The sequence below is a fragment of the Macrobrachium rosenbergii genome, chromosome 42, assembly GCF_040412425.1.
Source record: "Macrobrachium rosenbergii isolate ZJJX-2024 chromosome 42, ASM4041242v1, whole genome shotgun sequence".
NCBI classification, from domain to species: Eukaryota; Metazoa; Arthropoda; class Malacostraca; order Decapoda; family Palaemonidae; genus Macrobrachium; species Macrobrachium rosenbergii.
Window position 1 is genome coordinate 8,192,371 of NC_089782.1, and position 12,500 is coordinate 8,204,870.

At 39.7% G+C, this 12,500-nt stretch overlaps 1 protein-coding gene across 1 annotated transcript in view; it reads right to left on the reverse strand.

Annotated features, from left to right (window-relative positions):
- Positions 1-12,500, reverse strand: part of LOC136827932 (uridylate-specific endoribonuclease-like) — a 33,842-nt gene that overhangs the window by 1,510 nt on the left and 19,832 nt on the right. The window contains exons 4-5 of the mRNA XM_067085393.1: positions 8,560-8,759; positions 208-437 (exon numbers count right to left, since the gene is read on the reverse strand). Coding sequence (XP_066941494.1) covers positions 208-437; positions 8,560-8,759 — 430 coding nt within the window. The remainder of the gene's footprint in view (positions 1-207; positions 438-8,559; positions 8,760-12,500) is intronic.

Sequence of the window (12,500 nt, forward strand, 5' to 3'; positions counted from 1 at the left end):
TTCAAATATTTTAATAAAAATTCTTCGCTGGTAAAATGCTGATGGGGGAGTTGACCAACTCTTCCTTCATCCTGGGAATTTTTCCTTTGCCTCGTGTAAGGAAATTTTGTTATAGGAAAGACTTTTTAACCACGATCCCCGATTTCATAAATTATTTTTAAACTGAAGCCTTAAGGCTTTCTTCTACGGATTGGATGTTTCACTTACTTTATCGCCAAGATCCACATAATTGCTCCATCCCTCATAATTCAAAGTGCCGTCCTGTTCTTCATGATAGAAATGAACCCAGTTGTGGAATCCAGATACTTCGCCATTCTTTATTTCTCCAACAAAGCTGTGTTCGAAGCCTGAGGAGCCTTCTGCGCCTGTGCTGCCTCGTGAGTAGGGATCAAACCAGATTTCTTTGATTTTTTCTCTAAGATTTCCTGTGTAGATTGCTGAGAATGCATTGAAGATTAGTTAGTGGAGGAAAGATTGCATGCAGGAGGGTTTTAATTTCAGGGTATACATGATAGGCCATTAAGAATTATCTACAGGTTTTGATGAAAGCAAAGCACACGTTCGGTTGTGTAATAAAATTAGTAAAAAAAAAAATAGGTATGAATAAAAAGTAAATGTTTTTTATGGTTAACACGTGTGCTTGTATTTGTGGATAAAATGAAGTGAAATTTTACTGAGAGAGGGATGATAATGCTGAAGCTAGTGCAGTAAGCGAAAAATATGTAAATGCATAGCATAATGTCCATTAAATATTCTCTAAGGGGCTTGGCAACTCACTTTGCCAAAAGAGGACAACACCTCTGGTCAGATTCTACGGTCACAGTATTCGCTGTGCCTTTTATAAACAAAATAGCAACAAACACGCATAGCTTTCACATCTCAGAAAATTTTTACTTTATTTTTCTCACACTCTGGACAACCGAGCTTAGAAATATGCTTCTTTGTAAATGAAAAAAATAAATTTTAGAAGAAGTAAAGAAATTCAAGCTCTCAAGACAAAAATCATCTGGTTGAGAAATTTAGATCTGATTTTGTATAAATTCGTGTGCAGTTCATCGCACCAAATATGTCACTACACTTTTGACACATCAACATAAATGTGTGTAAAGCAATGTGATTGGGGTGTGTGAACAGAAAAATCTTCAATAGGAAGCAACGTTGAAATGTAAAACTACTAAAAAAGTGTGCATTACTTTATATTTTTGCTTAAAAGGATAATGTGTATTTGTCTAAATATATTTATTTTAATGTTGATTAATGGATACCTCATTAAATCAACAAATTTGATTTGTTATGGCTTATAGTGCTGTGACAGAATTTCGATCATGCTAGAGCTATGATAGCTTACTACCCAAAGTTAAACTGAGTTAACCTTGTAATAGTTTCTGTCATGTGTATTCAGATTTCTTTGTAATTAGTTTCAGTGAAAATATTACAAGTCATCCATATTATAGGATAATCTAAATTCAAGAGCAATACTTCCCAGTTGGAGTTGTTGCACCTAGTGATGAACACTGCTTTTCGTAATTGTTGAGTTCTTTTCAGCCATTCTTTTGGCAACTGGGTTATATCCCCTGGTGTGGTGTATGTTTGGTTCCGGTAATCTGGCTAAGGAAGTCCATATTTTAAAGGTGAAAGTTGACCCTCTGTCAGAGGTGGTGTGGTTGGTTGGGAAGGATTCTATAGTAGTAAATTACCATTCCTGTGAATTCGTGTAGTTCTTTTATGCTTCTAGGGGTCTGGTATGTCTTGACAGCTGACACCTTTGAGGGTAGAATACATATGCCTTCTCAGATATATGACAACCCAGGAATTTGCCAGGGGTTAGGGAGGACAGATTAAGCAGTTGTCTCACAGAAGGGATAACACAGCCCTGACATGTTGATGTTCTTGGTTTGAGCATTGTATAAGTATGTTATGAGTATACTAGATGCAGAAGAGGAGGTCACCCAGGATGTTGTCCATCAGTCTCTGGAATGTGGCCCATGAATTCTGGAGGCTGAATGTTTAGTAACTGAAGGCATGGTAAACTGGAACTTGATAGTTCCCCTTCATTAGGTGGATGAGATATTCAACATGTTGGGAAGGGCTTAGTGGCTGGGTTCCATCCAAAGATTTGTGGGAAGCCTTCTAGCAAAGGCCATTCATCTCATCTCTTTGAAGGCATTTTCATTGAATAGCTTCTTCAGTGGTAGGCAGTGGAACTTGAAGTGGATCAACTGTTTTAATATGATTGAGGATGCTGGGTATAGTGGGTACCTCGGGAGTCTGGTGAGGTTCCAGCTGGAAAACATCAAGGAACTCCTGTAGGAGATGGTGTAGGTCTGTGATCTTTACCAACTTGAAGGTTGACTGTTTGTTCCCACAGGCATTGTCAGCAGTGTATAATCTGGCAGATTGTTTTGGTGACCCCCAATACCTCTTTGAGTGCCCCCCCCTCCCCGCTTGTTTTTTCCTCATGCTGCAACTTGGAGCACAGTTCTTGGCCACTCTGCCAGATTTATGATGATAGATGCTCCGTATGGGCGGCTGGGTTACCCTTTCTTCCATAGCTTTTGTACACTGTTTGCTCATTCGTGGTGGTGGTAATTGTCTTTAGTTTCATAGATTGTGTGGACAGCATGTTGCAAGGTTTTGGAGGCCTCTGGTAACTCGTCTCCCTTCTTCTGTAGGTCCTCCAAAGGCATATCTGCAGTTTTGGACAGGGCAGTGCAGATACCAGTTGAGAGATGGCCAAGTCAAATCTTGGCAAGGTCAACCAGAGTTTGCCCTCGGCATCAAACTCTGGTTTGTGAGGAGGTACTTAAACTTGTCCCAGGATGCACTCACTGAGTGTTCCCAATGGTGTGATGAGGAGATAGAAAGCCTGTCTGGTGCAGTAGCAAGGACTCTGTGATCAGAAACTGGTTTAGTTCCTTGTAGGCAATCCTCTCTCTGTGTGCATCCAGCCAGTGCAAGGGAGGACAATGTCGATTGCCTCAATAATGTATTCTTCCTTCTTCTATAAGCTCAATAAATTTCAGAGGCAAAACGAATCTCTGATTTCTGGAACCAATATTACTCAGTTGTTGGGAAGGAGGAGAGCAGACGTAGATTTGCCACATTTACATTTACATTTTCATCTGACAATATCTTGTGCATTCTTTAACCAGGATTGTTTCTAAGCAGTAGATTCAGCATATTTAGTCTGTTAGTTGCCAGGTTTTGGTATGAAAACCAACTTTATATATGCCATGCATTTTTGCCATTCTCGAGAGAAAGCTAACAAGAGCTTGAACACCATAGTTAAACCAGGAGTGACTATGTTTCATTAGGCATGGCCATATTTATTCCATTGATCACCAGACATATAGTTTGAATACCATTCTTTGTCTACCAAGTAAAGGGTAACTGAAGGTTTTGAGAGGAAAAGAGCAAGAGCTAAGCACTGTAGTTAGTGTATTAGTGGGTGGTTGTTTTTAGGTTGGACCATTTCTCTCCAAGGAGTCACCAATGTAAAGGTCAACTCATACGCATGATGCCTAGAGTACTCTTATCTATTGTCAACATTTCATCCACTTTGTATATAGCATGTAAATGGAAAAATGCTTCCTTTAGTAGGACCAGTGGTGACCAGGACCAGGTGATAATGTCTCACAAGCACATAATAGTGAGGGTGCTCTGTGATTTGCTGACTGAGCTAGGTTGCAGTAGAAGAGTGCAGGCTGTACTAGCATGGCCTTTACAATGCAAGTTGGATAAACTAAGGCATGTGGAATTAAGAAGCAGTAAAAGCAGCTTCAAACTTAGGAGAATTGTCACCTATATTACTGCCAGAAAGACAATTACACAAGTTAACAGTGAAAGACTGCACATAACAGTACATGTTATCTTCTCTCAAATCCCCTTCACTAAGGTTAGGAACCCATTTTTATTATAAAAGAGTTTTATATGATAACACTAGTGTTTTTTTGAGACTGCTGCTGTTACTAGTACTGTTTTATAAAGTCTTTCATGTTTTAATTGTGAAGGCTGTAGCTAAAGGAAATTAGTCATCAGAAAGGTCCTATAAATGTAAGCAAAACCAAACAATAATACTAAAGTGAAATTGTCATTTAGACAAACAGAATATGCATACTTGCAGTGAATGATAGAACATTAGCAAAATGGTTTCTCAAAACAGGAGTGGCAAGGAATGCATTACACAATCTTGGTAATTTTAGGTCATTTTCCACACAAGTAATTCCAGGCATGACAGTACAAGTATAGTATTGGTTCTACATGTTCTACATTTATATAAGCATGTTCATGAGGTGGGAGTGGTGAAATCATGGCAGCCAGTAGGTGTGAACTAGGCAATTTATTCATAACTGCTAAAAGCTCACTAGATGAGCTGGGAGGACGCATGTGACTTTACAAAGCATTTATGTGGGAGATTTAACATATGAAGTCTATTGGGTTCCAGCCGTGGGATGGAAAATAGATAGAGCTTTTATAGAGCATTTTCAGTGCCAGGTATTTGATGGATTACTTATTTTGATTTCGACTGCTGCCTTTTTCACAGGGGACAATAAGTCTGCACTTATTATTTATGAAATCCTCCAAATGCCAGAAAAGTGTGCCAACCCCAAAACCCATTTTTGGACGGTGCAATCACACTAAGTAGATGGAGTGGCTGAGCAGTGCAGTGATCATTTCATATTTCCTGGGGTTGTTAGATCCCTCTGGTCCATCACCCACCACTTCATCCAGCGATAAAGGATACCAGCGTCAAGAAGGGTTAAGGTAAAGAGCATGGAGTTAGCAATCTCAACCATAACACTTACTAAAAAATGTAAACCTGTCCCCTTTATGTTACCACACCCTATGAAGGAAAAAGGGCATTTGGTAATTCTGTCCTGGGTAAATGGTCCTCCAACCACATGCCTCAGACCACTTGATCACTTTCTCCAGTACAGTGAGGCAAGAATATTAGTACTTTATTTTCATGCATCTCACAGTACTGAAAAGAGGGATAAAATGCTCTTTTATCAGTGAGGGGAGCACCTTATACAAACATACCAATAAGCTGTCATGGTGCAGGTGGGTTGATACTGATTCTAAGTACAAGCCTGAATTCATCAGACATGTGGAGAAGAGTTGATATCAACTTATACCTCTCTTGATAGCTCAGTAATCAAAATCACTCTCTATCACTGTTTCTAAACCAGGTAGCGTTTTGAATCCCATTGGTGACGAAGCACTTATCAAATCTGATTCCCCTTTGGTGTAAGTTATTCCCAAGGTATAGTGAATTGGATATTAAATGTGGCAAAAATTCGTAATTAACCATGTGTTATAAATTTACCAATCTACTATCATGATGGATTTACCAATCTGCTATCATGGTGGAGATGGGTTGATGTCAGTTCTAAGTACAAACCTGAATTTGACAGACATATGTACAGCGGGGTCATAACCTTATACCTCTCTTGATAGTTCAGTGGCCAAAGTAACTATCTATCATTGTGTCTAAACCAGGCTGTGGTTTGAATCCCACTGGTGACAAAGCACTTATCAATTATAATTCCCTTTGGGTGTAAGTTATTCAAGAGGTATAGTAAATCGGATATTAAAAGAATTTTATGACTTAATATTTGTGAATATAAAAAATGTTATGAACTATGTGACAAAAATTCATAATTAACTGTTACAAACTTACTAATCAGCTACCATGGTGGAGGTGGTTTTGTAATGATAGCTGGGAGAATATTAGTTACGATAACGTAAATAAAAAAGAGAGAAAAAGAAATGAGAGAGAACAATTAATAGACAAATAATAGACACAGAAAGAGAGAGAGAGAGAGAGAGAGAATAGTAACAGTCGATCAGGAATGTGTCGTGATTATGGAGCCATAACATTGGCACCAGCGTAATCTAAGCGCAATCATTAAGGAATGCCTATACTGTCTCACCTGTGAGCTGACCTTTCAACTTTCACCGGAACCAGAAGACTTCTGGTGATGTCATCATTCCCACCCACAAAGGAGGACTTAAAGTCAATTAATCACACCTAAAGGGACGTCGATAGATAATCTCCAACCACTTAGGACATCTAAAAGGCGGAACAGAAGCTACTGCCCGCCTATTGGTGGGATGGGCATTTCATTTGAAAAACCTTCAAAAGCAAGCTTCAAGAGGAGAGAAGCAGATAGAGAGAAGATAGATAGAGAAGACCATAGAAAGAGAGAGAGAAGAGCCTTAAAGGAGTGAGGTTGTGAGCCTCATCAGTTGTGGGTTGGGAAGAAAGAATGGCTCATACTTTGATTCACTTAATTTGTATAAATACTGTATATTTTATTAGTGTGTTAATGAAGTAAGAAAACTACACTGTGTCTTCCTAAGCCTCCTGGGACTCAAACAACTAGCAACAAACAAACAAATAAAGCCAGAAACGATAAAGCAACTATAAAAGAAATAAAGAAAAGAACATCATAACATTTGGTGGTAACATTACAAATGTTATGATGTTCTTTTTTTTATTTAGGAAGACACAGTGTAGTTTTCTTATTTCATTAACACACTAATAAAATATACAGTATTTATACAAATTAAGTGAATCGAAGTATGAGCCTTTCTTTCTTCTCAACCCACAACAGGTGAGGCTCATGACCTCACTCCTATAAGGCTCTTCTTCTCTCTCTCTCTCTCTCTCTCTCTCTCTCTCTCTCTCTCTCTCTCTCTCTCTCTCTCTCTCTCTCCCCATCTATCTTCTTCTCTGTCTATCTTCTATCTATCTGCTTCTCTCCCCTTGAAGCTTGCTTTTGAAGGTTTTTCAAAGGAAATGCCCATCCCACCAATAGGCGGGCAATAGCTTCTGTTCCGCCTTGTAGATGTCCCTTTGGGTGTGATTAATTGACTTTAAGTCCTCCTTTGTGGGTGGGACTAATGATGTCACCGGAAGTCTTGTTATCAGAAAAATACAAGGGATATTGGCAGAACTCAATATAATAACAATAATTGACATTTGATGTTAACATTATTGTTACATGATGATAATTTCATATGTTTGTTGTTCTGAGTATTCATTTAATATACTAATCAATTGATATACTTATAATTTGATGTTTGATGTTTTAATATAGTTTTTTTAAGAATGTTTTAATAAACTTATGTCTTTTCCTCTACAATTGGAGAAACAATTTTTATTATATCCATTATTATATTTTTATTGCCAATTTAATTATTGCTATTGTATCCATTTTATTATGTTTAATTAAACATTGAAGACAATGTTTGGTAGGTGACTGAGTGATGTAATGATAGCTGGGAGAATATTAGTTAGGATAACGTAAATATAAAAGAGAGAAAAAGAAATGAGAGAAGAAATGAGAGAGAACAATTAATAGAAAAATGATACACAAAGAGAGAGAGAGAGAGAGAGAGAGAGAGAGAGAGAGAGAGAGACAGACAGACAGACAGACAGACAGAGAAGAGAGAAAGAGAGAGAGAATAACGATCGATCAGGAATGTGTCGTGATTATGTAGCCATAACATTGGCACCAGCGTAATCTAAACGCAGTCATTAAGGAATGCCTATACTGTCTCACCTGTGAGCTGACCTTTCAACTTTCGCCTGAACCAGAAGACCTCTGGTGACATCATTAGCCCCACTCACAAACGAGGACTTAGTCAATTAATCACACCCAAAGGGACATCGTTAGATAATCTCCAACCTCTTAGGACATCTACAAGGCAGAACAGAAGCTATTGCCCACCTATTGGTGGGATGGGCATTTCCTTTGAAAAACCTTCAAAAGCAAGCTTCAAGAGGAGAGAAGCAGATAGATGGAGAAGAAGAAGAGAGAGAGAGAGAGAGAGAGAGAGAGAGAGAGAGAGAGAGAGAGAGAAGAGCCTTAGAGGAGTGAGGTCGTGAGCCTCACCAGTTGGGGGTTGAGGAGAAAGAAAGGCTCATACTTCGATTCACTTAAATTGTATAAATACAGTATATTTTATTTGTGTTAATGAAGTAAGAAAACTACATTGTGTCTTCCTGAGCCTCCTGGGACTCAAACAACTAGCAACAAACAAAGCCAGAAATGATAAAGCAGCTATAAAAGAAATAAAGAAAAGAACATCATAACATTTGGTGGTAACATTACAGTTTGAGATCAACATCAGAATTCCTCCATATTCTTTTATTAGCATCTTAGGTTAAGTTGAGAGGGCATTGTGGCTATTATAATTACAAAGGTATCTGATAAAAAGTAACCAGTAGATTCTGTTGACAAACACAAAAGTAATATGTGGGAAGTGAATAGTTGAGGGCAGCACAGAATAAAGATAAAATTGCACCAAGAATAAATTTTTGCTTGCATGAATGAGAGACTGGTTCTTAAGGTTAGTGAGTTTTGAAGTATATCTTCTTACATCGTGTTCAAAGGGCAGTGTTTGTTAGTGACTCAGTCATTAGGTCATTAATGAAGTAAAATTATTAGAAGAATTAGAGGTTAGCAGTTATCTATGAGAAGCACTGAAAGGAGAATTGACCTTTTCAGTATTAGATGGATTATTATATATGTATAAAGTCTGAGTACTTACCGTTCTCAATAAGGAAAGACTCTGCTAATGCCATGATTTCTGTAGCCATGATGGCATCAAGAAAAACTTCCAACTCTTCACTTTCACCTGGATCCTCGACTTCAGCTTCATTAACATCGGGGATGTAATTATCTTGCAAAGCAATCAGGGCAGCAATAGTAGCCCCGCTTAAAGCCTCGGGAGGGACATTGACAAAGTACCTGGAAAATAAAAATAAACATAGGAGAAACAAGTAAAAAATGCGCCAAAGTTTCTTCGGCACAGTCAAGGTTTCTGTACAGCATACAATCAAGGCCACCGAAAATTTATCTATCTTTGGTGATCAGTATAATGCTGTATGAGCTGCAGCCCATGAAACTTTAACCACAACCGAGTGGCAGCTTGTCCTGTATCGTTGCCAGACGAATGATTAGGGCTAACTTTAACCTAAAATCAAATAAAAACTACTGAGGCTAAAGGGTGCAATTTAGTATTTTTGATGATTGAAGGGTAGATGACCAATATACCCATTTGCAGGCCTCTAGCCTCAGTAGTTTTCAAGATCTGAGGGCTGACAGAAAAAGTGTGGATGGATGGACAAGGCCAGCACAATAGTTTTCTTTTACAGAAAACTAAAAAACATAAAAGATTATACATATACATTATTTATATATATAATTATATATATATATATATATATATATATATATATATATACATATACATATACATATATATATACATATATATATATACATATATATATACAGGCAGTCCCCAGTTTACGACGGGGTTCCGTTCTTACACCACATTGTAAGCCAAAAATCGTCGTAAACCGAAAAATCGTCGAAAATCGTCAAAAATCCTAAGAAAACGCTTACTTTTAATGGTCTGTGTGTATTCAAAACAATGTAAACTGCATTTTTATTGAGTTTTTCATAAAAAAAACTCCAAATCTTGATTATTCTGCCATTTTGGAGCCATATTTCTTCCGTCGGATCAGGAAGGAACAACCAGCTCAGCTTTAGCAGGTGATCCCAAGTTACCTGTCATCTCTAGAGAAGCTCATACCTCACAAGTAGTCACTCACAGCCACTTCAGTCACAACTGAAGCAGTTTACTAGTGCCTTCCTGGGTCCTTCTTCCTGACTCATTCCTCTGAACTGGAGGGTAAAGGAGGATTTGTTCAGGTGGAAGGATACCAGAGACTTAGGTGCAATGATGGCTCTCACCCTGTTAGCAGAGATGAAAGCAGTGATGGAGAAAGACGCCACTGAAGTCATGAAGAGCCAGTCTCCAGTGCTTTACAGTCAAGTTTGCCTGGTGGAGAAGGTGACTGGAAGTTGAGACTGGTGACTGACCTCTCTCCCCTGAATGAGTTTGTGTTACACTCGTTTCAAGGTGGAGATAGCACAGACTGTGTTAAAATCCATCAGAAGAGACTTCATGTTTTGATAGATATGAAGGATGCATACTTTCAAGTACTCATTCATCAGAGCTCACAGAAGTACCTCCCCTTTGTCTGTGGCAGAACTGGCTACCAGTTCTATGCTTCAGATTGGTGACAACTCCTCAGGAGTTTACCTCGGTGTTCACCTTGGTGTATTTGCTTGTCACAGTACCTGGATGACTGGTTAGTCCTGGTGTCCTGAGAGGCCATGCTCCTCTTGAGACAGAGATCTCCTTTTCTTACAAGTTGGGGATTAAGATCAATTAAGAGGAGTCCAGTCTCGTTACAAGCAGCAGGCAAAGTACCTGGGCATGCTCATAGATTAAGCAGTGGAGAGGGATGATCTGGTAGATTCTCAAGTAAGCAAGCTCAGGGAGGTTGTGGTCCAGGCAGGAATAACCAGCTCAGCTTTGGCGGGTGGTCCTAAGTTACCTGTCATCTCTAGAGAAGCTCGTGCCTCACAGGTAGTCACTTATGGTCACTTCAGTGGCAACTGCAGCAGTTCTGTAGTGTCTTTCTGGACCCCTCCTTCCCGATACATCCCTCTGAATTTGAAGGTAAAGGGGGCTTGTTTTGGTGGATGGGCAACAGAAACCTTCTAGATTTTGAAGTTATTGTGAGCCAGTCTCCAGTGCTTTACAGTCAAGTTTTTCTGGTGGAGTAGGTGACTGGAAGCTTGAGACTGGTGACTGACCTCTCTCCCCTGTATAAGTTTGTGTTACAATCATTCCTCAGGCGTTTACCGTGGTGTTCACCTTGGTATATTTGTACCTGGAAGATTGGTTAGTCCTGGTGTCCTCAGAGTCTCAGCTCCTCTGAGACAGAGATCTCCTTTTGTTACAAATTGGGGATCATGATCAACTGAGAGAAGTCCAGTCTCATTACAAGCAGCAGGCAAAGTACCTGGGCATGCTCATAGATTCTCTAGTGGAGAGTCTACCCAGTACTCTCTCGAGTTAGCAAGCTCAGGGATGTTGTGGTGCAGCTCCTTTCCAGGCAGGAACAACCAGCTCAGCTTTGGCAGGCTGTCCTAGGCTACCTGTCGTCTCTAGAAGCTCATGCCTCACTGGCAGTCACTTACACTCACTTCAGTGGTAACTAAAGCATTTCTGTAGTGCCTCTTTAGATCATTCTTCCCAATTAATTCCTCTGAATTTAGAGGTAAAGAAGGACTTTTTCTGGTGAATAGACAACAGAAACCTCTAAAGTGAAGTCATTCAAGCTCTTCAGCTCCAGAAATTCTTTTGTTTTCAGATGCATTGAGGGAGGGGTTGGTCACATACCTAAGAGGGGACTTCGTTTCATGTCTGTGACTGCACATGAATTTTCTGGATATGTAGGCAGCGTTCTGACCATTTCAAGCATTTCAGGAGTGGTTGAGAGGTCACCCAGTAATGCTGACAAGCGACAACACAACCATAGTGGCCTATATCAATATGCAGGGGAAACAGTGCTTCGGACTCTGAATCAGTTGGCATTGCAGATGCACGAGTGGTTTGCCAAGCCATCAAGTTTACTTGTCGGATACATCCCCGGCAGGTTGAATATTATTGCAGATCAACTCGGTCATCAGAGTCAAGTTCTTGGGACAGAATGGTCTTAGTCCTCCAGTAGTGGAGTTGTTCGAGCTATACGGATTTCCTATACTTGATGTCCACAAACAGGTTGAACAGAAAATTTCCAGTTTTCTGCTCTTCAGCTCCAGATTCCTGGCAGAGATGGAAGATTTTTTCAACACCCATGAATATGTATGCATTTCCAACATTCAGACTTCTTCACAGGGAGATAAACAAGCACTGAAGGAGTTAACACCTCCCCCACCCCCCCGCACACCCTCCTGTATCAGCTGCATGTTCGCAGGTGCATCAGTGTCTCCTGCAAGAAGCTGTTTTGCAGTGCTGCAAGGGAAATATCATGGGTCAGTGTTCCTCAGTAGACATGTAGCAAGGGAAGTGGTCCATCTTCTATGACTGGTGTTGCTGAAGAGGTATCTCTTCAGTCTGACTCTAATCAGTAGATCACAGACTTCATCATCCACCTTCTAAGACAAGCTCCTTTCAGTCTCTGCAGTACAATGTTATCACTCAGCATTGTCACAAGTTTTCAAGCATAAAGCCCTAGACCTCTCCACAGTGGTGGAGTTGTCTTTGTTAATGAGAAGTTTTGAACACTAATATCCTCCTGAGTCAGATATGTCCCTGGTTGTTCAAACCCTTACCAGGGTATCCTTAGAGCCTTTTGAACCCTTACCAGGGTACCCTTAGTGCTTATGTCTTGTGCTACATACAAAGACCTGATGCTTAAAATTGTTTTTCTCTTAGTTTTGGCCTCAAAAAAACAGGTGGGAGGGGGATTCGTGGCTTTTAGTGCTGCAGTATAGTAGTTAACCATAAATATTGGGTGTGGAAGTTTTCTTCATAATCTGTGGTATATCTAAAATCAAAAGGTAGACTTCTGCCCTGACTGAACCTGCATTATCAATTCCTCATGAGAAACCCAGTTCAGAAAAGTT